Here is a 27,527-nt window from a genome sequence, read left to right on the forward strand (position 1 = left end):
AACAACCTATATGTTCTAAGATATTTGTAGCAGCTCTCTTTGTGGTGGCAAAGAACTGGAGATTGTAAGGATGCTCATCAATTGGTGAATGGCTGGACAAGTTGTAGTGTATGGTTGTGATGGAATACTACTGTGCTGTAAGAAAGGATGGGCTCTATGATCTTAAAGAAACATGAATAAGCTTGCACAAAATAATGAAAAGCAAAATTTACAGAACCAAGAAAATGTTGTATACAATAAAGCAGTGTTGTATTAAGAGCAACTTAGAGTGAATAAGTCATTTTCACTGTTATAAATACCCAAATTAACTACAGAAGACAGATGAAGGAAGATGCTATCTGCATCAAGAGAAAGAACTGATAAGTAGAAGTATGTATGGAATGATTTTACATGTATATGTATATATATATATATATATATATGTGTGTGTATGTGTGTGTATGTACACATGTGCATATACATATACATATTTATATCTAATGATAGCCATCACTAGGGCAAGGAGGGAGGGAAGAAAAAAGAAAAGAAGAAATGTACATGATAACTTTCTTACACATTTAAAAGGAATAGCAAGCTGTACATAAATGTGCAATCATGTTTATACTATGTTATGGAAATGCTTGTTTTATTCCATCAATTTTAAATAAAAATTAAAAAATAAAATAGAGATCAAGATGGGAGGAAATGACACTGAAAATCAGAATCTCAAAGTCAGAAAGCACTTGAAAGTTCATCTAGTCCAACCTTTACCCAAAAAATCAACTCCTTTTACAACCTCACTAGCCACTACTTAAACACTTCCAGTGACAAGGCATTCACAACCTGAGGAGGAAGCCCCTTCCATTTTCAGATAATAGACTAATGTTGAAAAATAAAAACTTGAGCATAACCCTTTGCTTTTGCTTCTAGCCAGCCACTCATAAGATATTCCATTACTAAAGATAAGAATAGAGCAATCAGCTAGTTCCCTTAAGAAGACACAATTAGATTTTTCAGCGGCAATACAAAGGGTCCCATGTATATCTCATGCAGTTTAGAATGCACATAATGCCCTTTTAAAATGTACTTCTTGTTCCAAAGAGGAAAATAGAACATATCCTCCAGAAACGTATCTAGCATTTTACATAGAATAAGGAGTTAGGCAACATAGCATTTAGGTAGAAAGAACACTGGATTCAGAGTCTGGGTTTTGATTACAAACTCCTTTGCTTCCTTGTCTAACTCTGGACCAGTAACTAACTCTCTGTACATCAGCCTCCTCATTTGTAACATAATGATAATATTATTGCATTACCTAGCTGCTCACCACTTGAAAGTAGTGAGAAAAGAGCTCAGTAAGCCTTAAAATGTACATAAGCTATTATAATTACCCTTGCAGGTCAATATTTTCTCTTTAGAAAAATATGATTATCTTCCAACAGAACTTCAGTTAATACACAGACAGAATAAAAATAGGATAATGAGCATACAAACAAGTCAAATGAATTCTACAACTTATTTAATATTCAATTCTACGATTCATTCATAGACATTTATTAAGCCACTAACCTGAGCAGGGCATTTTGATAGGCTCTGAGGAAGACACAAAGCTTAGATAAGACATGGCCCCTGACTTTTTGAAGCTTAACTTCTATTAGGAGGCTAGAACATACACATAAATAGCAACAATGATGATGACAATGATGATAATAATAATAATAATAATTACTTGATCATTGAAAAAGAAGTGTGAAGTTTCATGTGAGATCAGAAAGATAAGGTCATTACTACCTAGGGAATTCATGGAAGGATATGTGAAGGGAATAATTTTACCATTTAACTCTCTTAAAGTTATAAAGAACCCTTGACATCAGAACTTATCCTACTGTCATCCTTTGCAAGTGATTTGAAGATTAAAAATACATGTAAGTGTTAAGCATTATACAAGTGAGCCCTCGTGTCTCAAAAACCTTCACTGAAAGGTACATGCTATGACTTTAATTGCTTTTCTGGACAAATACAAAAAAAAATTAAATGATTAAAAAAATCTTTCACGAAATCTAAGTAGGCGCATATCATTTAAAATTGATTCCCTTTGTTTAGAGCCCAGCTCAGATGCCACCCTCTCTTGAACCCCCTTCCTATTTTATCCTAACGTGAAGAAGATTTCTTCTTAAGTTTCTTATAGCACTACCTGGACCTCTTCCCTGAATTGATCCGAGTTATTCATGTACTTATCTTCTACCTCGTCCCAACTAGGCTGCAGGCTCCTTGAGAGCTAGAATGCTGTATATCTTTTACAAGTCCTCAGAACCTAAATAATGAAAGTACTTAATATTAGGTGCATAATAAATGTTTATTGAACTGAATCACTCATTAGTTCTAAGAATAATTGAACTTTTGATCTTTTTACATTTAAACCATATTTATTCTGAAGGTATTTCTTCTGGTTCATCACAATAAGTACAGAATGTCCCAAAAGTCTTAGACCTTAAAGCTATTAGAGCTTCAAACTGCACTAAGACTTTTAGGACACTACATATAAGCCAGATTCCATAGTCCTTTACAATTGAACCCAGATTCTCCAATATCCTCTTCTTTCTATTCATCTGGTCACTACCCGACACCAGACCTTCACCACACTAACTTGGACTATGAAATAGCTTCCTAATTGTTTCTTCTGTGTGGAATTAGACTGTGCTAATAGCCTCCTAATTCTTAACTTGGACTGCCAGACTTTCCCCATTTTCAATCCATCCTTTACACAGCTGGCCAAATTATCTTCCTAAGGCACAGACCTGAGTGGTTTCCCAATTGCCTACAGGATAAAAGACAAATGCCTCAGCCTGGAATTTAAAGTTCTGCTCTAGTAAGACTTTCCAAGTTTTCATATTACCCTTTGAACTCTATATTCTGGCCAAATTTGGCTATTGGCTGTCTGTCTCCTTACCTTGGTCTTCCATCTCTTATTTTTGTGCCTTTGAACATGCTGTCCTTAGCACTTGGAACACCTTTCATCACATCTGTCTCTCAGTCTTACCAACCATTTCCTTCAGTTGTTAGCAAAATTACCTGCTGTTTACTTATTTGTACATATTTCATATTCCTTCTGCCAGAAGAATACAAGTTCCTTTTTTGTTGTTGCTTATCTTACATGTGCTAAGTGATGAATAAATGTTTATTGAGTTCAAGTGACCAATCATTTTGTTGTTTAAGACTTCCTGCATGATTAAAATAGGAAGTAGGAAATTGATCCAACTACATAGACATTTCTAGTGTGGGAATTAGGGGTACAATGTACACACTTTTACCTAAATTTGCCAGAGATTAGTATCCTATGAAAAAGAGAGATAGAATAATATAATAAGAAGTATATTAGCTTATGAATAATAGAAGCTGTGGTTCTAATATGGTGAAAACCTGGGCAAGTCACCAAACTTCTTTGAATTTCAGTTTCCTAAATAGCAAAAATTAGGAATTTAGGATTAATGAATGCTTAAGTCGTTTTTAACTCTAAAAATTCCAATTTCCTACAAATAAAAATGTTCTGGATTATCCCAAAGAGGGCACTGGACTTGGAATGAGAGAGATGTAGGTCCAGATCTCATGTTAGACACTTACTATTTGTGTGAAGTGGGCAACTGGCAAGTGGCAATTAACCACTCTGTACCTTAGCTGCTTCTTCTATTAAATGAGAGGGTTGGACTAAACAGTTTCAAATGTCCCTTCTGGCTCTAAATTTTTGTTCCTATGAGCCTATGGCCAAGTTACCTCAATATCGATCCATTTTAAATGAAGATTAGCTAAGTTGTTTTCACAGTTAGCTATCTTCAAATATTTAAGGGCTACCATGGAAGGATCAAATTTATTCCAGAAAGTTACAAAGGGGTTAACTAGGATCCCTTGAGGGGTTGAAGCTAGAGGGAGAAAGATACTAACTCAATATTAGGAAGTAGGTGCTAAAATGAATGAAATACTAATGATGTTGTGAGTTTCTCATAGGCAAATGAATTGTCTGGTATGTTGTAGAAGGAATCCATGGAGCAGGTAAGAGGCTAGATGAGATGAACTTGATTCCCCCTTGAGACTCAGGATGGAAAAACTTAGGTTGATTGTGAGATACATACTTGACTTGCTCTGTTAGCTTACGCTACTTCTTTCTAAGGAAACGTATCTGTAGGTATCATGTCAGTGTTGAGAACTGTTTGGTAAACACATTTCCACCTCAATGAAGTTCAAGAAGTTTTAAATTCCAGAAATGGTTATTGTGTGTCTACTACAGGAGTTGGGAACCTACAGCCTCAAGGTCACATGTGGCCCTCTAGGTCCTCAAGTGCAGCCCTTTGACTGAAACCGAAACCACAGGTTCCTCACCGCTAGTCTATTACATGATGAACAACGAGCCCTATAAATGCAACAATTTCTCTTGGAATGTGCGAGGAGTTCACTAAAGTATAATTAGCCCTACCTTCTATATGACTACTTCCTGCTCCTCTTTATCAATAAATGCAAATGGGGAATAATGGAACCATTGCTGCTATTTGTGGTCAGAAAAGACACAGCTGTATGAATGTAACTAAAGGAGTTGCACTTATTTTTGCAATTAAATATTTATTAAGCATCTACTCTAAATAAGGTATTTTACGCTAGGACTTTGGTCCAACACAAAGAAGCATAAGAATAGACCTCTTTCAAGAGTTCATGCTAGTTTGACAAGTAAAACTTGCCAGAAAACTTGAGAGAATGGCCTCATTTCATATTTATTTGTATAACTCCACTGTATCTTGTCCAGTGCTTTGACTATATGGGCTCCTAGGACATCGTAGGATATTGGACCTAGGAATGAACTCAGAGATGATTTATTCCAACTCCTATATTTTATAATTTTTCTCAAGTAACATATATGTATATATATACTTATGTACATATATAGAGATATAGATATATCATTGTTAAAAACTTCCTGCATGATTAACAAGGAAGTAAGAAAGTATATAGATGGTTGGATCAATTTCCTACTTCCTTTTTTAATCATCCAGGCTCAGTGCTCTATCCACTGAGCCATCTAGCTGCCTTTCATATGCATACACATACACATACGTATGTACATATCTGTATATACATATATATGGGATATGTGTGCTTTTTGCCTTTTTATAACCATCATTTGTAGAAATACTTCCCCTAACAAACCCAAATTGAGCCTTCTCATAATAAAGTAATACTACCAAGCAAAAATATTTGTCACAATGACCACTTTTACCAATGTATACAGCACTCTGTTCTTATAGTACCTAACTTTCTGTCAAGAGAATTTAGGTATGCTTTGTTACTCTTCTCTGCAACCATTTTTGATTCTCCAATTGCTCAGGATTTAGCTTCCTTTTAATGATTTGTTTGTTTCCTTTACATTTTCATTGTTATAATCACTATATACATTGTTCTCTTGGCTCTGTGTATTTCACTCTCCTTCAATTCATAGAAATCTCCCCATATTTCTCAGAATTCCTTACAAGTTGTTACTTCATGTTCTCTAAGCATATCTTTCAAACAGTTATACAGTACAGAGCAAGGCATATCAGGAAGAGTAAATTAAAAGTATAAACAATGATCATTATAAGCAAGATTTCTGTTTGGTTTTGAGGATAGGTAGGTTTCCAACAATTAACTGGCACAGTGAACTTGGAGTTGGAAGACCTATATTCAAATTCAGGCTTAGACATTTACTAGCTATGTGACCCTGAACAAGTCATTTAGCCATGGTCTGCCTTAGGTTCCTCATCTGTAAAATTGAGATGATAATAATAGCACCTAGCTCCCAGGGAATAAAATAAGATGATATTTGTAAAAGTGCTTTGTAAACCTTTAAGTATTATATAAATGCTTATTATTGTTATTCCAAAACTATAAAGGAAAAATAAGGTATTCCAAGTGAGGAAAAATGTATGAAGAAAAGCACAGAAGTAGGAATAAACATTATGTGTTGGAGTGATGGTAACGAGAGTCCTTTTGTGTGTTCATTTAGGGAAGGCTGCAAAGGTAAGTTGGGATTGGGTTGGGAATAGATTGTGAAGGGCCTTGAATACCAGGATAAGTAGTTTAGACTTAATCCTGTAGTCAAAGTCTGTATTTTTCTTTTCAGAAGGACAATTACATGATCAAATAAACATTTTAGGAAAGTTAATCTGGAAGCAATGTAAGGGTGGAAGATGAAAGAGGGAAATGATCAGAGGTTGGAATATTACACAGGAGGCTATTGCAATAACTAATATAAAATGATAATGATGAGACTAGTGAGGCAAGAATGGGAGGAGAAAGGAAGAGACAGATCATAGAAACATAGTGGAAGGACTGTGGAAAATTAACAGGACTTTTTGAATGACTAAATGTGGTGGGACAAGGATAGGGAGAAATCTAAGATAACTAATATTTCAAGCCCAGGTGGTTATGCTATTGATAGAAATAGGAAAGTCAGGCACAGGACATGTTTTGTTTTGTTTTTTTGGCAGGGGTGGGAGCAATGGAAATTGAGGCAAAGTAAACTAGATATAACAAAGTATTGCTGTTATTCTGCATTTACATATTTTCCTCTCTACCCTGAAATATAATTCCAACAATTGAAGTATTATAAAACTTAGTATGTTGTGATACTAATCTTCATACCACTATGGGTCCAACTAAAAAATGAGTCCCAGGTATTACAGGATCATATCCACACTAATTTTTTAAAATGACAAGTAAGGACTTCATTGAGAAATTTAACAATATTCAAAAAATTTACCTTTTCAGAATATCTTCAGCACTCCTAGACTTCATTACAACTAGTATGTAATTTACCATGTCTATCACTAGGATGCTAGATTATCACTAGTGCCCTAGTTGCATCTGTAAATTAACTATATCAGTCCTTTCAATTCACTAAGGGTATACTACAGAGCATAAAAACCACTGATTTTTTTTTAAAGGAAACATGTAGCATATAAAATTTGGTTTGTGTAAGGCCTGGGAAGAAAAATTATTTCATCACTAAAACAAATTACTGTTCTGGCTTTTTGAAAGTATAACCTATATTATATGTCTGCAATAATTAAAAGAGTTAATAATTGTCTGACTACTCTTGATTTGAACTCTAGAAGACTGAATCCTAGTTGATGCAATAATCTCTGAGGTCAAGGTCATTCCCTTGGAATATCATGGACAATCAGAGCCAGTTGACTAAAAGGTGGCATTGATACCAACAGAAAGGTATCTTAAAAACTGTACTCAGAAACATAAAAGTGATATGCCATTGTGTGTCTGCGTGTATGTGTGTGTGTGTGTGTGTGTAAGAGACACACTGACAGAGACAGAGAGACACAGAGAAAGAGAAAGAGGGGGGAGAGACAATGAATATTGGGACTTTCTGTAATTACTCATTGAGGTAACAAGAGAATTCTAAGGTCCATATGCCTTTCCCTAATCAGTTTCCCATAGAACCTGTCATTTCCTTTTAGGATAGTGTTTCTCAAGATTTTTCCACTAATGAACCCTCACCTTGACCACACACAGAATTCAATAAAAACATGAATTGCCCTCAAAAGAAGGAAAAAGGGAGAGGCTGACTGGTATACTACTTGGAGAGAAAGGAAACTTGGCCTTAACGTGGCACATGTAGACAGACTATGTGTGCTACCAGGGAAGATAGAGATTTGGACCATTGCAAAGAGCACAGATTAGACTCTTTAGTAGAGTGTATTATAATTGGTCTCTGTCATTCCTCTGAAAAACCTACAAGACTCTGGAAGGAAGGGGTAGACAGAAACATATCATGGCTATTCATCTGAGAATTATATTCCTCAAAGGGAAATTTTCCAAGATACCCCAGAACCTTGAGCCTACTTTAGTTAAAATATTTTAATATTTCAAAAGGTCCATCATTTTATTGTACACATTACAGCATCACCTGTGTTATTGTAGTGAGTTTTCATGAGCTGTTGTGGCCGTAAAATATCATCACCTGATAGCTGTTGTGGCCGTAAAATATCATCACCTGATAGCCAACCTCTGACGTGCCTCTATGAACTTAACTAAGTTGATCCTTGCCCAATAGTAGGCATGCCTGGCCTTTCCAGCTTGGTAGAACCTACCAAAACTTGTGTTCTTCTGGCAAAGTCATTGAGAATTTAGGATCAACTCTACACCACCATGAGGCACTGAAAGTTGTGCTTTAGTGGAGATCCAAAATCTGAGTCCACAAGGAGCTGGTTCTCCTATATAACAATACAGTGCTTTTCGTGGGGGAGCAAAAAGAGGATCTAAGTGTTGTACAGAATCTACTTGATATTTCTCCAAGATCTACCCAATCCAAAACAGCTTACTGGTAAGGGAAGCAATAAAGCATCTAATTTTCCAATTCTGTTGTCTTAAGTGTTTCTCTCATCTCAAAAACCTTTAAACACTCACTGTAACTTCCTTTCGTACCCTCAGTTCCAACAGCATCTAGTAATTTTTCATATTATTGGAATGCCCAAAATGAATCAATCAGCTTTTCAATTTAAAATATATAAGTATAGAAGTCATTCCTTTCTTTATAAAATTTATGTCCAACTTGACATAAAAATAATGCTATTATGAAAACAAGATCTAGTGGTCAACAAGCTAGCAATTCATAAGGTGACAGTTTATCTCTCCTCTCAAGCCCCCTTTCCCCATGTTTGACCCAAATGAACAAGAGACAAAGAAAAAAATCAGTCTTTGCCTCAGTGCTATAATAAAAAGCAAAAGAAAATTTCTGATAGATGGCAGGTTTGAATTTTAATTAGCTCATTTGTTCCAATTTGTTGTTTAAATTAAAATGCAATTATCAAAATGTCAAAATTGCAATCTGCACTAGCAAAACACTCATTTTGAAGGAATTAATGAAAAGTAAGTATAATTTATTAGTTTAAATAATTTTGCATCTAAGATTCTGGAAAGGAAAAAAAAATTAATGTGCATTCATTCATTAAATTTTAATAGGAAGTATAGTCATTTCTGGGCGCCTAAATGGCATAGGAATAGAGTGCCAGGCCAGGTTCATCTCCCTGAGTTCAAATCTGGCCTACAATGCTTAGTAGCTCTGTGGAAGTCACTTAACCCTGTTTGCCTCAGTTCCTCATCTGTTAAATGAGCTGGAGAAGGAATGGCAAACCAGTTCAGTATCTTTTCCAAACAAACCTCAAATGGGGTCATGAAGAGTTGGACATGACTGAAATTACTGAACAACATGGTCATTTCTATTTTCAGATGGCAACAGAGATGAATAGATTTGGCTTTGTTTACCCAGTTCCCTTGGCAGAGCTCTGGATATAATCCAAGACTTAAGACTTCCAGTCTTTTCCTCTGAACAGGAGTCTCCATTCCATCTTATTACAGACATCTTCAGTAAAGTGATCAATAGTGTATGTACTTACACTTTAATTTCTCTAAATGTAATTTTAAAAATAGAGACCATCTGCACTTGATGTATGTGACATTCAATTTTAGCATCTTGATTTTATAGGCTTCATGCTTTCTTGTTTAAAATGACTATATTAATTATATGATAGGTCACCTGATTAATATCTAAATTAGGGTGAGTAATTGTATTTCTGTCAAAATGTAGATACAAGCATATTATTTGATGGAATATTTTGGAAATAAACCTTATTACTTCCCATGTGAACCTAATTTTTTTTTTGCCTCCCTGATCTCAATCCAGTTGGGATATTTAAGGAACTGTGAAAATTGGTGGCTGTAAAATCAAAATTGTGTTTGCAATTAACTTAAAGTCAGCACTCAAATCATACCACTTGCAAAGTACTATGGAACTACACAAAACCACAAAATGGAATGCTTTATTTGCAACAGTTGAAACTCTTATTTAATCACAACCTCAATAGGTATGTCTATTGCATTCTCCATTGATCCATAATATGTTAAAATTGAGGAAAGCTTCAGGGAAAAATGGAAAAGTGAAATTTTAAAATTTGATTATTTCACTACAAAAATACCAACAATTAAAAGAACTCTAACAGCTACTACAGAGACATTAACAACAAAAATTGTAAGGCATTTTTTCCCTTCATGATATTTCTTAATTATGCAGGCTCATGAAAGATTCACAGTCTTATGGTTGCTTGAGTGCTAAAAGAAGACTGCTGTTGCAGCAATATTGCTAAAACCTCCCTGTCATAGTCTTTTTTTTTTCCATAAAGAATTTACTCCATCTGTTTAGTAGGTCCTTTCAGGCTACAGTACATAGAGATCACATCTAGAAAGCATGGCCTTTGGTGACTTCACATAACATCCCAGGTCTATTCTTATATCTCCTGGTTTGCTTCACTAAGACACCTGGCTTTGGTTTAATACAAACTGCCGTGAGATTTTGGCCAGTCTCACTGCTGCTCTTTCCAATAGAGTAGTAAATCTGTCTTAGGGATAGTGCCTACCGCAGTGCTCAGGGTTTAAAACTATGGTTCGATTTTTATTTCCAGCAGGCGCTGACCGTGGTTCTGAATTCATGAGGACGGGTCTCAGCTGAGCCCACTTATTCCAGCTATTGGTGAAGAAGATTCGATTGACAAGGAAAGGGACCAAAGATCCGGAGAGCAGCCTAAGTAGCTCGATGTGGGCCATTTATTTCGATCCTTTGGGCGGAGATGTGGTCCACCAGATTAGGGCCAATGCATTTATGTGAGCTCTAGCTGAACCTGCTTACCAAGAGAACATATAGCTATAAAGGAGGTTCCTTCAAGCAGAAATCTTTACCACACTCCTAAAGACAGATCCAGGTACATCATATACGAATAGGTCTGGGGGAATCAAAATCCTGCACGGTCAATGAAAACGTGGATATTAGTATTACGAATAAGACATGTCTACGACGCATCTCATTGCACTCAAGTAATACATACATGCGTACATATACATGCATGTGGATGTATGCACACATATATACATATATTGTATATAAGTATATATACCAGTTCCAATTTTAGCTCAAGCTCCTTGCCTTTTTCCACCAACAGGTGCGTCCCTCATTCTCTTCCCACCAGGCACTGGCTTGCCTTCCCTTTTCTTATCCTATCCCTGACATCCCAAGACCGGTTCTTCCTCCAGTCCTCGAGCATGTGCGACTGCGAGGCTCATCTAGGTCTCTGGCTAAAAGCGCGGCAGTATCTTACCTGCAGCGTGGAGATTAACAAGCAGGCACAGTGCAGGGAAGCCGATTGCTCTCTGCATAGTGGCTGCATGGAGAGGTGAGGAGAATCAACCCCGGGCGATCTCACCACTGGCAAAACGCAAGAAGAGTCGATGGCCAAGTATCTTCCTGTTGGTGTTCGAAGATTCCTAGATCTCGCCCTGGATATTGTGGAGCGGTCTGTGGCGCTGACGGAATCCAGCAAAGCAAACCCTCCTTTCCTAGGTTTCCCAAGGGGAGGGGAGGTGGATAGAGGGAAAGAGAGGGCGGGAGAAGGGAGCAGGGTCGGGTTCCAAGTAGGCTTGGGACATATGCCTGATCAATTATAGTTAACGCCTTCGGAAACAAGCACTCACTGCGAACGCGGCGGGGAATGGATTTCTGGTCTGTCCCTTTCCAGCCTGGCAGTTCTGCTGCATGTGAAGTGAGAAAGCGTCTTATTTGCAACCCAAACCTGCCTTGGCTACTGAGCATGCCCAGTTTCTGTACTAGAACCACACTGGAGTTTCAACTTGGGATTCCACTTCTCCAGCTCTTAGCAGCAGCTGAGAGGGGAACACAGACCCCACAGAATTGGAAAAGGGGCTGTGATTTGGGATTATCAAAGACACTATAATTTCTGGGACTAAGAGCCTGAGAGACAGGTGAAAAAACACCTGAGAAAGCATTAAGCATATTGATAACGCTTTACCTTGTTGCCCAAATACCCCATTTCTTACTTAAAGGAGGCCGACTTGCTTGGATGCATCATCCCAAAGGATTTATCTGCAGGGATAAAGGTTGGTTCTCCCGTTCTCTGATTTTCGGTTGCTCGAGTGAGGTGTTAGTTATTTATTCTTCATCCTGCCCCGATTTCCCTCATGGTCCCACCCACCCCCAATCCCTTCTCCATTGCTTCCTTCTCACTTCTTTTATTCTGACCACCGTTTGAGTCTACAAGCAAAACACCAAATGATGCCATCATTCAGACAATTCAGCCTGACTTTTACTTGAAAATGCAAGGCAGAAAATGGAAGCAAAAGTAGGTGGAGGGTTTTTAGGTTATCCACACAATTACCTGATCTCCATTTTATTCTCCCTTTTCAACCAGCACCCACAAGGTAAAATAGCTTCACCTCACCTCAATCTCTCCCCGAATCTTTTCCAGGCCTCTAAGTATGCTGGCACTTAAACTATCCAAGCCAGATGGTCACCTACTTATATCTAAGACCTTCAAGGTTTCGCGTCCACAACCCATCCAGTTCAGTAATAAATTACTCTCAGATACCAAAATTTGTAAGTCATCCTAAGAACTGAGAATTGTAATGTCCAATACACCATTGGGTAAAAAATAAATAAATAAAAGTGCTGCACACAAATCGAAAAATAAATTACTCTCAGATAATACTTTTATTTCATTTGATTTCCTCAAATTTCTCTGAATGTACTCTGCTTGTTCCTTTCTTCTTCTTCTTCTTCTTCTTCTTCTTCTTCTTCTTCTTCTTTTTGCTCATGATATTTCCCTCCAGGGTATATATTTCACCGTTTTCTCTAACAACAGGTTCTGCACAACTCATGACACCCCCTTCATGCAGACCTATGTCTAATCCCACACCACAGAGATCTTTTCTCACTTTAAATTCCCATATTGATGAATTCCCCCATATTATCTCGTACTTGAAAATGCATTCACTTACACTCACTTTAAAATCATTTCTTGCATTTATCTATTTCTCTTGAATTAGATTAAATTAGATTAAAAATTAGATTTAAAAAGCTGCTAATTATTTTGTTATAACATAATCCCAGACACATCATGTACAAATATATACTTATTGAATTTAATGGAATATTTAAGTGAGTGTTCTCTTCCTTAGTATTTAGTGAAGTCGGGATAATTAGTGGTTGACTACACACAAAAAGCTTAAATCAGGTAGCATTTCAGATGCTAGATGATATACTTGGTAAAAATCTAATTGATTTCAGGTCAAATGTTGATTGATTTGTACACACATGTAGAAAAAGACAGAGCTACATTGGTATAGAAGAAAAATGAGTTGTACCTTTAAAATACTGACATTTTGTTTGTCTGGAGCTCTCCTGTGACTTGAGTAGGAAAAAGCAAAACACTAGACAGGCAAAATCCATTTTGGCGATGAGCAGTCATGCTCTCTGGAAGCCTCAATAAATTAAGAATATTGTTTGGAACTAAAGTTTAAAGAATTAACCTATCTCACCATCATAGCAGTTTGTGGTATAGCTGCCACCCTTCAGGGAAGGGGCATCATCCCTTAAAGAGAGTTACTATTAATCCCTCCCTAAATTCAGCTAATCTCCATGCATAGGAAGGTCTCTGGAAAAGGAAGCTTTTCAATGAAAGAAAAATGTATAATGTAAAGGAAGTGGGTATACATGCATATCAGTGAAACAATAGCTAAACAGTAAGACAGTGAGCACCATCTTTTCCCACAGGCAGGTCCAACCCTCCTTTGGGTGTGTGGGGGGGGATTTGTAAGTTTCAATTAATGTAATTGGCTGTGATTTTGTCAATAAGCAGCTTGGTACCTCTTTCCAGCTCCCAAGGGTATACGTGCCTGAATTCTCAAACTGTGCAATAGATCCATTCCCTTAAGAGTAATTTTTTTCTCCATTTTAACAACACCAGAATGGTGCACTAGAGTAAAAATATCCTCTTCTCAAGTAAACTGCAATACTGGCCATTAGGATTTAATTTATTGTAAAGAGAGAATATGTAAATTACTTACGGAATCTAACAGAACCCACACACACACCAGTGGAACTGATCCTATGAAAGTACAAGTTAAGTACTACTAAATAGTATGTCATTCTCTACTTTTTGAATCACTCTCTAATCTCTTTAAAAACTGCAATATGCAAATTTACAGGTGATGCCATTCTTGGTCCCCAATTATCTTGTGCTATAGGGGTAATCTGGGATTATACAAAGACGGCTCAGTCTAAAGCACTGTGCCAGCACACAGAACATTTAGTTTCAATTTCTGGCTCTGTTACTGACTAGGAATATGACGGGCCGTCCTAAATTAACACCGGTCTGAAGAAATGAAATCACTATCTGGACAAGTACATTGAAAAAATTAAAATGAGAAATTTGATTCACTGAACTAGTAGTAATAACACAATTTTATAATATATCACATAATGCTTTCCTTATTACAATCTTGTGGGCTAGGTAATACATATGTTATTATCCCATTTTTGAAGATGAGGGAGAAACTAAGGTTTGGAGGGATAAAGCAATTTGTACAGAGTTACACATGTAGTAAGTATCAAAATGCATACAGCTAATTAATATTCAAGCTGAGACTTGAATCCAGGTCTTTGGACTCCAAATTTAGTTTTCTTTCCATGAGACCACACTCAAAGAGTATTCCCTTCAAGGATGTAATAATGTTGATTAAGTTCTTATCACTTCTATTTAAATTTCCTGAATGACTACAACATGAAGAGTTTCACAGTGCTAATTTTTTTTTGGCAATTGGGGTTAAGTGACTTGTCCAGGGTCACACAGCTAGTAAATGTGAAGTGTTTGGTCTGAGGCTAGATTTGAACTCAGGTCCTCCTGACTCCAGGGCTGGTGCTGTATCCACTGTGCCACCTAGCTGCCCCCTCATAGTGCTATTTTCAAGAGTGAGGATATCAGTTTCAGTATTTCAGCTAACATCAATTTTATTCCAATGAAGTAATACTCATTCTTCAGAAGGAAAAAGAAAATTTTACTAATATTTTTCCTTTTTTCTTAACATTCAATTGAAATGGTGTGGTGTTAGCTAGCTTATAAAAAGTAGACTGGTGGGACAGCTAGGTGATGCAATGGATAGAGCACCAACCCTGGAGTCAGGAGGACCTGAGTTCAAATCCGACCTCAGACACATGATACTCACTAGCTGTGTGACCCTGGGCAAGTCACTTAACCTTGATTGCCTTACCCCCCCCCGCCAAAAAAATAAAATGGTACAGAAGAATAAATTGTATATTTAAGGACTGAGGTGTTCAATAGCTAATTTATCCTTATTTCTCCTAGCAGATTGTTTTAAACTTGACTTGTCCATATATAAAATGGAACAACAACCCAAACTCCCTCCTAAGCACATGAACAAAAATGAATAATGAAAAGCCAGAGGAAATAATTAATGATTAATAATGTTTCTACTTTTTTGAAGAGTTGATAGGAGAAGAAGACATTTAACGCTACAAAAAAAAAATCAAAAGTGTATCTGAAATTTCTTTGATATAGAGAGGCCCCTCAAGCAATACAGGTCAGTACCTTCTTTGTAATTTATAGTCCTTAGAGAGTTGCCTAGGAAACTGAAGGGTTAAGTGCCTTGCAAACAGTCACACAGTCAGTATATGTCAGAGATAGAACTTGGACCTTGGCTTTCTTAACCAATTGAAATAATGGAATCAGCTGTATAATTCTCCAGACACAAATCTAGTGCCTTCTCTTTCTACCAATTCTGGCCCAACTAATGGTTTGTCTAATCAAGATATATGTACTGAAAGACTACTACTGTTTTAACTGGCTTTTGCCTCTTTTTGCATTCCCAGTCCAGCATAGTGACTGCTGCATAGTAGGTACTTAATAAATGTTTACCGACTGAATGATTATCCAACTACATGACATAATCAGGACAATACATATTATTTATCCACTTGGAGATTCCAGCCTGGATTGATAGATTGACTCTTTAGTACAATGACACTGTTCAGTTAGCAGGTCTTCCATAAACAGGAGAAACTGGATAACCTCACCACTTCTATTTGGATTTTATGCAGTTCGCTCCTCCATGACATTGGCAAACACTGATGGTAGGTTTATAGTTTCTAAGTTTATGCATTACTTGATACTGATGATCAGAGGGCAGCTGAAGATAGTTATCTTGGATTTCATCTATCAAGGAATTGAACGCACGCATGTGAGACACCTTGTTGAAAGAGTTGCTTTAAGACTGAATTTTTTTCCTGATGCCAAGTTCAGCACTCTAACAATTACATCAAAATATAACATAATGAAGCTGCTACATCATATGGTGGGTAGCCAGCAGGACTGACAGAAACACCTGAGTTTAAGTCTTGCTTAGATATTTACTAGCTGGGAGACTCTTGGGCAAATCACTTAACCTCTCCGTGTTTCAGTTTTCTCATCTGTGAAATTGGGATAATAATAGCAAATACCTCAAAATGTTGTTGTGGGGGTCAAATGTGTGATGTTAACATATGGAAAGGGCTTTGGCAACCTTCAAGCATTATAAAACACTAATTTTTGTTAATTTATTATACATTATTAGAATTATATTATTGTGTGTCATACTACTACTTTGTTATTCTATTGTTACATATTAATATAGCCACATATTTCTGTATAACTTATTTCTAGTATTTCAGAATATGTCAAATGTTTCAAAGCCAATAGGCAACACTTGGCTTGTCTGATGTGCTCGCTCTAATTATGCATAGCTACTGCTCTGAAGATACAACTAATAACCCATTTATGTCCAAGTTATGAATTCATTCATCAAAACCAAACCATAATTGGAATTGTTAACTCTAGCTGCCTTTCTGACCCTGTTATAAATTCTATTCTCATTACTTAAATTTATATGACCGTTTTTTATTTCACCCATTTCTTCTTCATTTGTACTCAAGTTTGGGGCCTAGGCAAATGTTGAGATGATATTCTGATAAAATTACCATTTGAAAAATTCCCCGAGATGGTTTGGTTTTGTATCTGTCTATGCATTGTGAAAACCAGTATCTTTATTCAGTGACCCCTCCCAAAATATAGTTTGAATTTAAAGCTATGGTGAATTGCTCTCCAAGTTCTCAAGTAGCATCACATGATACATTATAAGCATGTGTAGATAACATAACATACTCCCCTCTCCCAATGAAAATACTACTGATTCCAAATGTCTTTCTTATTCAATCTAGAATAGTCTATTGCTTCATAGATACTATAAAATATGATCTCAATACCTGTAAAGAGAAATGTTATTGATAAAGAGGCAAATGATACTGTAAGAATAATTTCTCCACATGTGGATATTGTTAAACCTTAGCCAAAGAATTTTATTTAAAAAAAAATACACATCATTACATCTCCATACCATAGGGTCATACATTTATAGCTGGAAGGCATTTTAGAAACCATCAAGTCCATCCCTTCTCATTTTGCTGATGATGAAGCTAAGGCTGAGAGACGTTCAGTCTCAAAAATCACAGAACTAAAAGCAGGATTTGAACTTATCTTTCTGACACTAAGCTTAGCATCATATCTATTATTGTTGTTGTTCAGTCATTCAGTTGTGTCCAACTTTTTGTGACCCGAACTTTTTATAACACACCAGGCCCTTCTATCCTCCACTATCTCTTGAAGTCTGTCCAAGTTCATGTTCATTGCTTGTGCCTTCAATCTTTCCCAGCAACAGAGTCTTTTCCAATGAGTTCTACCTTCTCATTAGAAGGCCAAAGCATTTAACCTTCAGCTTCAGTACTTTTTTTCCTTCCAATGAAGAGACAGAGTCATTTTCTTTAAATATTTGCTGTCCAATGAACTTTCAAAAAACTTCTCCAGCACCACAATTTGAAAGCATCAATTCTCCAGTGCTCAGCTTTTCTTACTCTCCAACTCTCATGGCTGTGCATTACCACTGGAAAAAAACCATAGTTTTGACTATATGGACCTTTGTCAGCAAGGTGATGTCTCTGCTTTTTAATATGTTTTTAATACATTCCTTCCAAGGAACAATCATGGCTGCAATCACTGTCTACAGTAATCTTGGAGCCCCAAAAAATATAAAATCTGATACTGCTTCCATTTCTTCTCCCTCTATTTGCCAGGAAATGATGAGACCATGTGCTAAGGTCAAGGTTGTTTTTTTTTTTTTAATGTTAACCCTACATGGCAAAACTCATCATTTCATTGAGCTAATCAGCTCTTCTGCCATGACAAAGCAGTGATCCAGGAGGGGATTATATCCATACTACCATCTACATGCCTCATAGTAAGAAAAAAGGCTGTCTCCATACACTGTATTTTGTCATTCCTTTTTTAAAAAAATCACTTGTCATAAGATCATAGGTTTAGAACTATAAAGGAACTTTGGGGTCATCTAATCCAATGCCCTCACTTTACAGTTGAAGAAACTAGGGACCCCAAGATATTTAATTGTATAAGGACCCAAGGATAGCAAATAGAACCATCACCATCTGAATCCAAGTCCTTTTAAGTCTAACTTGCTTCTACCAAAGAAAGCTGCCTTTTCACTCAGATACTTGGTATAATACAAACAAAATGTTAACTTTTTAAAGAGGTATTTATATTCCTGTTTACCCCCACTAACTCAAAAGTTAAAGAGAATATCAATAGTTTATACTCGTGTTCATCCTTCAAGGTCCAGAGTAAGTGACAACTCTGATGAAGAGATAATTTTCCCAGACTGGAAGTGATCTCATCTTCTTATCACTTCTCATAACATCTTGTATGCATTCCTCTTGTATTTTTGTTATATTTTACATTATCATTTACATATGGTATGTCTCCCCCAATTTAGATTATAAAGCTTTTAAAAACTGGGAACAGTTTGCATTTATTACTTGTATTTCCCCAAGAAAATAGCAGTGTTTAGTACATAATAGGTAAGATACATGTTTGCTGAATGACTAATTGTCGCTGGGGGTGGGGGGAATCAAACATGTTGTACTAAAGGAAAGATTCTGAATAAGAAAGTAACCTGATAATGATTTCCCATTTCCTCCTTGAAACAGGGCTCTTAATCCAAGATTGTTGTGTTCCTTCTCCTTAATTCCCTCTCCCAACACAAGCCTCAGAAGATTGCTCTCTACTCCAAGAGAGAAGGGTTATGACTGCTGAGTTTTGGCTCCCTTCTAGGAACCATAAATAGTTTGGTGATTAAGGTGGCAGTTACAATTCTTGGACCAGCAACCTCACCAAAAGACAGAAATAAAAGATTTCACTTGGGGCAGCTAGGTGGTGCAGTGGATAGAGCTCTGGCCTTGAAGTCAGGAGGACATGAGTTCAAGTCCAATCTCAGACACATGACATTTACTGGCTGTGTGACCCTGGGCAAGTCACTTAACCCCAATTGCCTAAAAGAAAAAAAAAGATTTCACTCTCTCCTCATTACAATGACGACCAAGGCAGCAAAATAATTGGTGTTTCTTTCCTCTGTATGTGGGAAGACTTGATAGGAAATGTTGTTTTGTTTCATTTTCACTTCAATGACATACCTTTCATTGTTCAAACCCATTTGTCAGGGACCTGAAAAGGTACAGGTCCTTGGGATTAGAGATTCAGTCAGATTCTTCAATCCAAAGGGCAGGGATATCACAAAAACTAAGAAGGACATCCTTCTTCATGTGGAGATAGAAGTTCTCACTAATCTCACTATGCAAGGTTATGGTCCTCAGACACAATTTTCCACTACCTCACTTTCCTCAGGACCTCATAGAGGTTCAAAGGAATTACGTAAAATGAGGCTAGCCATTTATATAGAAATAATAGCCAACTTCCTCCTTGGGGGGTGGCAGATTTGAAGGATGCCAACACAACACTCCCAGCTAGATGTATCTCTATCTGCCTGACATTTTTAGATTAGTGCATCCTTTTAGGGCCTTAAGTGTGTTTTGACTAGCAGCGGTTTTTTTTTTTTTGAGAAGTGTATGCTAACTAAAAAATTAAGCAAGATTAATTGACTTTGAATGTTGACTGCCTGTTCAAGTATTCCAAAGGCTGTGTGAGACATACTAAAAAATCAAACAGGATTAATTCAATCTGAAAGATCACTGCCTGTTCAAGTATTCCGAAGGTTCAAGTATCCCAAAGTACCCTGTCCTCACATAGTGACACCAGGGAAAGAACTTGGAGGTTGAATGCTACTTTTCATTTTGGAAACCAAAGTATGAGTTAAATTAATGGTTAGGATTTCATTCTGATAATGTTGCCAAGGATTATAAGATTATATTGCCAAAAATTATAGGATCTTTATTATCTCATAAAACTCCAACAGTCTTCGAAACTATGAGGGCTCTTTGAAGTGAGCAAGGGTAGCCTGTTTTTCTAATGTGGGAATTTTAATGTCAAGCATCATAAAGGAAATAATTAATCAACTATCATTTACTGAGTGCCTTCTAAGTGCCGGGCACTGGTGACACACAGACAAAAATGAAAGTCTTTCCTCTCAAGGTGCTTACGTTCTATTGGGGAATAGAACACGTAGCATAGTGGCTGGTACATAGTAGGTGATTAATGATGTTGACAGAATAATTGATTTGTAAGCACAGTATCTTCTCTATGCTTAGACATCAGGTAAAGTCGCCAAAGTGATGACTTCTGCCTGCTAGGGATACACTTTTCTCCTAATGCTGCAACTTAGAAGCCCCTATTGGTGTGTTCCCCTTGTCATAGCAATAACAATAGTTATGAAGCATTCTCCCCCCTCCCAAACCTGGATTTTCCACATTCAATTGAGCCTTTCAAGCCATAGGCCTCTTGTAAGGTATTGAGGGCTTCCCCGTTATTTTTCATTAAATGTGTATATTGCCCCTTCCTACCTTCAGTTTTGCTGAAATATAGAGGATACTTGCATCATTACATATAAAATAATCATAAAATAAGTATAAAATAGTTTCAGAAAGGAGGGCACTAGCGGTTGAGAGGATTAGGAATGGCTTCATGAAGAAGGAAGTGCTTAAGCAGACTCTTGAAAGAAATAAGAGTGAAAGTAAGAAGGGAGTACTTGGATGAGATGAGACTTGGACCTACTGGAATTGACTGACCCATTTGAGCTGGTAAGGGTCAGAAAAGTATAGAGAGAAAAGAGAAGGGGTCTCTGGACAGAGCCTTTGGAGGATTTCCATGGTTAGGAGGCTTCATATGGATAAAGATTTAGTAAAGGCATAAGCAGAGGCAGAGAGAAAGGATGGGTAGTTTTGTTTGTTAGGAACATCAAGAAGGCATGTTCCATACCATAGAATGTAGGAAGGGAAAAGATGTGTAATGAGACTGGAGAGGTAGGCAGAGGCAAGTTAATGAAGGACTTTAAAAGGAAGGAAGACTTTACAAATGTTTCATTTGGTCTTCATAACAACCCTGTGAGATAGATGCTGTCATACCCACTTTATTGAAGAGGAAACTGAGACATATAGAAGTGAAATTACTTCTTCAGGGTCATACAGCTAATAAGTTTCAGAGGCTATGCTTTAACTCAGACTCAGATCTTCCCCTGTTATGATCCTGTCATCTAATTTTGACAGTCTAAAATTTCCTCTCTCTTTTCCTGACTCTAGATCAAGTGGTATCAAACTCAAATACAAATGGAGACCACTAATCCATCCATAAGGCTTCCAGTGGGTGATATGTTGACTTAGTTTTTAAATGAAAGTATTACATTTTATTTATTTTTTTAAGCAATCAGGGTTAAGTGACTTACCTAGGGTCATGCGGCTAGTAACTGAGAGGATGAATTTGAACTCAGGTCCTCCTGACTCTAGGACCCCTGTTCATCCACTAAGCTACCTAGATGACCCCCCTCATTTTACTTATTTTTAGAAATATTTCCCAATTACACATTAATCTGGTTCAGGCTGCATTTGGGATTGTTGTGGGTTGCAAATAGCCCTCAGGATGTATATTTGATACCTCTGGTCTAGATGATCTAATCCCTGCCAAATATGAGCTATTGTGATTTGCTTTCATACTACTATTATTTAAATATTTTGATTGAAATCATACCTATACTTGGAGTTTTAAGAGAACTTAGGCTATATTTTTAAAATGTTGAATTCCATAGCCTATTACTTAGAATTGGAAAGAATTAAAGTATATCCATTTTTTACAGAACCAAGATATATGAGACATTTTGAAAGTGCTTCAGGATAGATGAAAGAAATAACAATCTGATCTATTCAATTAGCGTTGGGTTCAGTTTTTAAATGTTTTTGATCAGGTCTGTGCCAGTAGTAATGGCACACAGGAAGTAGGTAAAGCATTTTTTTCATAAAATTAAGCACATTTGCTTCTCTGAAATGAAATTCAATTCAATTCAATTCTTTTTTTTTTTTAAATTCAATCCTAAATAGAATTAGATTTGATTGTTCTCCCCTAGGTTTCAAGAAGGTACGATATGTCCTTACTGCTTCTAGGAAATAAGCAAGTGGCAATATGACATTTTCAATTTCCCTTTATAAATATTAGTTTTCCTCTATCTAAACTCATGAATGAAATATTTTATTTAAAAGCACATCTATTAATGTGAACTAATATTTGGTGCCAAGGAAAGCCATTTAAATGGTGCTCAGTTTCTTTCTTAAACAATGTTTTAAATATGCCGAAGAATGAAAATGACAAGCTTGGTGACATTGAATTCCTATCCCAGTGAACCACCAACAAGAGGAAAGAGAGAGGAAATTCTTAACTGTCAAAAGCAGATGATGGGGTCATAACACTGGAAGATCTGAGTCACACCTGAGTCTCTACCAAATTAAAAACAACACAAATATATGCATTTCAATTCAGGTTCCCATTTATTTTAAGGATAAAAGGTAGAAAAATTTGGTGGTTTTGTTTTGTGTTATCACCTTGATACCTTATTTGGGTAACTTTAAATTGTGTCATAATAAATGTAATGGAGTAGAAAAAATAAGCAATAAAATGCTTTCTATAAATAGGTAATACAAATAATTGCAAAGGTGGTGGCCTAGTGGATAGAATGCTGGACTGGGATTTGGGAAGACGAATTCAAATCTGTTCTCAGACATTTACTAGATGTGTGTCTCTGGATGTCTCTAGATGTGAATGTATGTACATATATATAATGTCTGTCTGTCTGTCTGTCTGTATGTATTTATATACACATATATATGGGGAAGTGGATGTGTGTATGTATACATACATATGTATTTATGCGGATGTTTATATAGACAGATACAGCTTCTACAAACTTCAAAGTGTTCTATAAGTATTAGCTATTGCCATTCTTATCTCTTACCTGGGTTTCTGTCTCTTAAAAATATAACTGGAATAGAGGCAGAGTGGTCATTTATCATAAAGAAAACATTAATTGCTTGAAAAGATGATGGTAATTATGGTGATGATTACAAGGATAGTCATTTTATCCATTTTTACCATAATGCCTTCAAGAGTAAATGGACTCTAAGCAAATGTTTGTTGAATTTAATTAAAGTACATTTCCTCTGTTAGTTTACATAGTAGTAATATGGAATGGTACAGTGGAAACAATGTGGCCTTTGAAGTCAGAGGAGTAGGTTCCAATTCTGCCTCTTCTAACTCACTGAGTGACCTTGGGCAAGTCACTTTTCTTTCCTAAACCTCAGTTTTCCCATTTCTAGAATAAAGGTGTTGAACTAGATAGTCCCTGATATTCCTTCCAACTTTATAGCTGGGAATCTATTATGTATAAAAAGGAAGTGAAAGGGTACAGTGAAAAAGAGCACTAGGTTTTGAGTAAGAAGACATGAGCATGAATCTTATTCTCTGACCCTTTATTACCTGTGTGACCTTGAGCAAATCCCATCAGCTCTCTGGATCTTAGTTTTCTCATTTCTTAAAATGAGAGACTTGGGCTAGATTACCTCAAAGTTCCTTTTAGTTATAAGCCCAAATCCCATTTTAGCATAGAGGACCTGCTACTGGGAGTACAAGACTAGCTATCTGTACCATTTCCATACTTGTATCCAAATACGTGGTCTTGTATCAAAATCACTGCTAGGGAAACCTAATCTCTTAGTGGGGGAAGTGAGCTACTTCAGGCTCACATTCATTGATTCATCAGTAAATTCTACTTATAGTTCTTCTAGAGTTTTTCAAAAGGGGAAGCTAAAAGCAGCTTCCAGTACACTGGATGTAGGTCAGGTGATTTATTCCTGCTTACAAGTAAGATGATCAACATAAATAGATCATAGAGCACATTAACAGAATGATTAGAACAGAATTCAGTAGCTTAATTCATAGCTTCTGGTACAATCTGCAGGAAGGCTGATAGTTACGCCTGGTTTTTTAAAGGTTTGTGGAAGGCAGCTAATTAATCATTTTACATTTATACCTCCATTTGCATTTTCTGCTCAAACAGCCAGATTTGACCTTTCTAGTGGCCACTATCCCCTATGCCAATTCTTCCCATGATTTCAGCAAGCTGCTGCTGAAACCACAACCACTCTGATAAACACTGCTATTTCTGAAAGTAATCTTCTGCCATGGCTGTAATACCTTTGGTAGGTGATGCCACCACTGATGACCTCCAGACCTTTCAAAACTTGCAAGGCCACTTACTACAAGAAAAGAAACACAAAAAAGAGGCAAAGTCAGGCAGGGGCCCCTTGTACAAGCCCATCTAGATGAGCACACACTTGACTTGCAGAACAGCAGTAGGGTCACCATTATATCATGATAGAGAAAGGTCATTCTTTTCCACTCCTCACTGGAGTTGCATCTTGTCACCCAGAGATCTGCAATCAAGGAAATGCCAGTTGTAAACTCTTTCTTAGCAGGTCCACTTGAGTTATAGGCCCTTCTGGCCCAGTACCAAATTAGAGGGTTTTTCCATCATCTCACATTACAAACCCCTCAATGATGGAGATATATGGCCAGAATTTTTTTTCCCTCTCCCTCCATTCTTCTGTATGGTCGCCAGGAATGGCAACTGAACATACTTCCAAGGTGGTGGAGGCAATGTTATACTCTCAAGTTGTATTTCTTTCCCTCTATCCAGTGCAAGTGGGTTTTGGAAGAGTGAGCCCAGAGTGGGTGTTAGAGTCTCAGGCATGGGACTTTTATTCCACAGCTCTGTTGTTTAAGGAGGGCTTCTCCTAGAAAGTTTCCATACTATTTGGTACCAGAGACTTGCAAAAGGTCATTTCAGGAAGTATATGAGCACTATTGTCTCATGATATTCTGTTAATCCTTCCTTTGCATTTATTTTTTGAAAAACCACATGCTTCCACTAAAACCTCAATTAAATCCCCTAAAATCCCAACTGTCTCATAGAGATTTCCACCCCTGACATTCCTGCTTGGAGGAAGATGCCTAAAATTGCCTCATTTCCTAAGTTATTGTGGGATTTTCTGGTTAAAAACTCATCAAGTGCCAGGAAACTGAAATCCTTTAATACTAAGTGCAAAACAAAACCAGAATCAGATGCTTAACCTCTATAGTGGTCTTGTTGGCTGCATTCCCTCCCACAGGAGAGAGACAGTCAAAGGAGAAGTTAAAGAGTGGTGGCATCTGTTATTCCTCTCCTACAAGATGAAGTGAAAAGGATAGATTCCAGGATCTTGCAGAACATTTCAAAGATGGATTCTAAAGTTGCATAATAATTCATATATCACATTGTCTAAAGCATCCATCTCATGCTATTTTAACACCATTATTTCCTTAGTGATGCTATATTCCTAGGAATCATGGAACACTCTGCTTTCAAAAGCTTCAAAATGGTAGGTGACCCAAAGGGCAAGGGAATGATGCACAGGGTGAGGGTGGGGGTCATTGAGAAGGCTGCAACCTATTAACAACAATGATTTATGTATAGATGTAGATATAGATGAGGAGTAGAATAAAAGGCATCAACAAAGATATGTATGATCAGAAAAGAAGACAGGCCAGTCATATATAATGAGTGGTGGCTAACTTGGGAAAGCCCAAGTATTACAATGGTACCCATGAAATATTAATGGGTTCAGAGGAAGTCATCCACTACATTGGGTGAAGCTATTAAAAAAAATGAACAGTATTAGATATTAGGTATCTAGAGTTTAGCACAGTGTCTCTCATATATAGGTACTAAATAAATCTTTAATGACTGTGTAGATGTGTGTGTGTGTGTGTATACATATATATGTATATATCCATTATTTATTTGTATATACTCTGTCATCTGTTTATATTTTCTATCACCTGTCTTTTTATCTATCATCTGTTTATATATTCTATCATCTATCTATTTACATATTGTATTATCCATCTGCTTATATAGTCTATCTGATACTGTTTATCATTTATCTTATCTATCTATCTATCTATCTATCTATCTATCTATCTATCTACATGTTTGCAAAGTACTTTCCTCACAGCAACCCTGTGTGGAGTACATATTGCATATGTCATTGTCTCCATTTTACAACTGAGGAAATTGAGACTCCAAGCCAATAACTATTTTTCCAAAGGTCACATAACAATTAGGTGTCAAGAGTGAGGACTTGGGCACAGGCCTCTCCTGCCTCCAAGTTCAGTATTCTTTCCATTCTAACACCATTGCTTCACTGAAATGGAGATAGGCTTTTCTTTCCCTCTTGCACAGGCAGCCTGCCACAGGCTGGACGGCATTTCTGGAGTGGTAGTTCTCAGTTTGGCTACCTCCTACGCATATTCAGGAATGTGCAGAAAACAAATCCATTTTGGGATCCTGATAAAGGGGCACAGACAGCAGTGCGTTAATGGCAAGTGCTATATAGTGGGTGGGAAGCACTATCTTGGAGAGACATTCTAAAGAAATGGATGCCTCTGCATCTCACTGTTTGTAACTCCTCTTATACAGTTTTTGATGCATTTTAAAATAGACTGCAATAAAGTCCTGCCTATAGTCATTTCTATGCATATTATTAAATATTAACATAAATCTATTACCCCTATTCTTGCTGACACAAACCATGTATTGATTTATGGAGGCCAGAGCCCTCAGAGAGCATTCTCAATCTATGCAATGTGCCTGGGCAAAATGCATGCATTTGAGATTCTGATTTATCTGAAAGATGCTCCATATCTCACATGTCAATAAACCTTCCTGATTGCCAAAAATCTAGGGTGGTTCATTTTTTTCCCAAGAGGGTATGAAATATACTCCTCAATAAACTCATTCCCAGTGAATATATCCCTGCATATTCTATAACACTTATCTTTCCCTTGAAGCTTCCATGTTGGTCAAAACCCATTCAGCTCAACATTTTTATAATAATGAATTCACAACACAAGTTGCTAGAACCAGAAAATTAACTAGAAAAATGCAATAGAAACTGGCACAATTAAACAGATTTCAAAATCAGCCACATGCTGATCACCTAAGTGTCATCTATGTGCCAGTCACCATACTAGGTGCTGAGAGAATACAAAGACAAAACAACCTGTACAAATATAAGTAAATATCTGACACGTGTACAAAATATATTTTATATATTACATGTATATTTACAAGATAAATTTGGGGAGAGGCATTGTCAGCTGAAGGGGGCATGGTAAGATTTCATGTTAGAAGTAACATTTGAACTGAGCTTTGAGGGCCACTAAGGATTCTAAGGTGGT

At 36.9% G+C, this 27,527-nt stretch overlaps 1 protein-coding gene across 1 annotated transcript in view; it reads right to left on the reverse strand.

The window, feature by feature from the left end:
• Positions 1-11,633, reverse strand: part of PTPRR (protein tyrosine phosphatase receptor type R) — a 347,808-nt gene extending 336,175 nt beyond the window's left edge. The window contains exon 1 of the mRNA XM_020990258.2: positions 11,163-11,633. Within this exon, the coding sequence (XP_020845917.1) occupies positions 11,163-11,220 (58 nt within the window). The 5' untranslated portion in view covers positions 11,221-11,633. The remainder of the gene's footprint in view (positions 1-11,162) is intronic.
• Between the last annotated feature and the right edge of the window lie 15,894 nt (positions 11,634-27,527).

The sequence above is a fragment of the Phascolarctos cinereus genome, unplaced genomic scaffold, assembly GCF_003287225.1.
Source record: "Phascolarctos cinereus isolate Bilbo 61053 unplaced genomic scaffold, phaCin_HiC Scaffold_1;HRSCAF=81, whole genome shotgun sequence".
In the NCBI taxonomy this organism is placed as follows: domain Eukaryota; kingdom Metazoa; phylum Chordata; class Mammalia; order Diprotodontia; family Phascolarctidae; genus Phascolarctos; species Phascolarctos cinereus.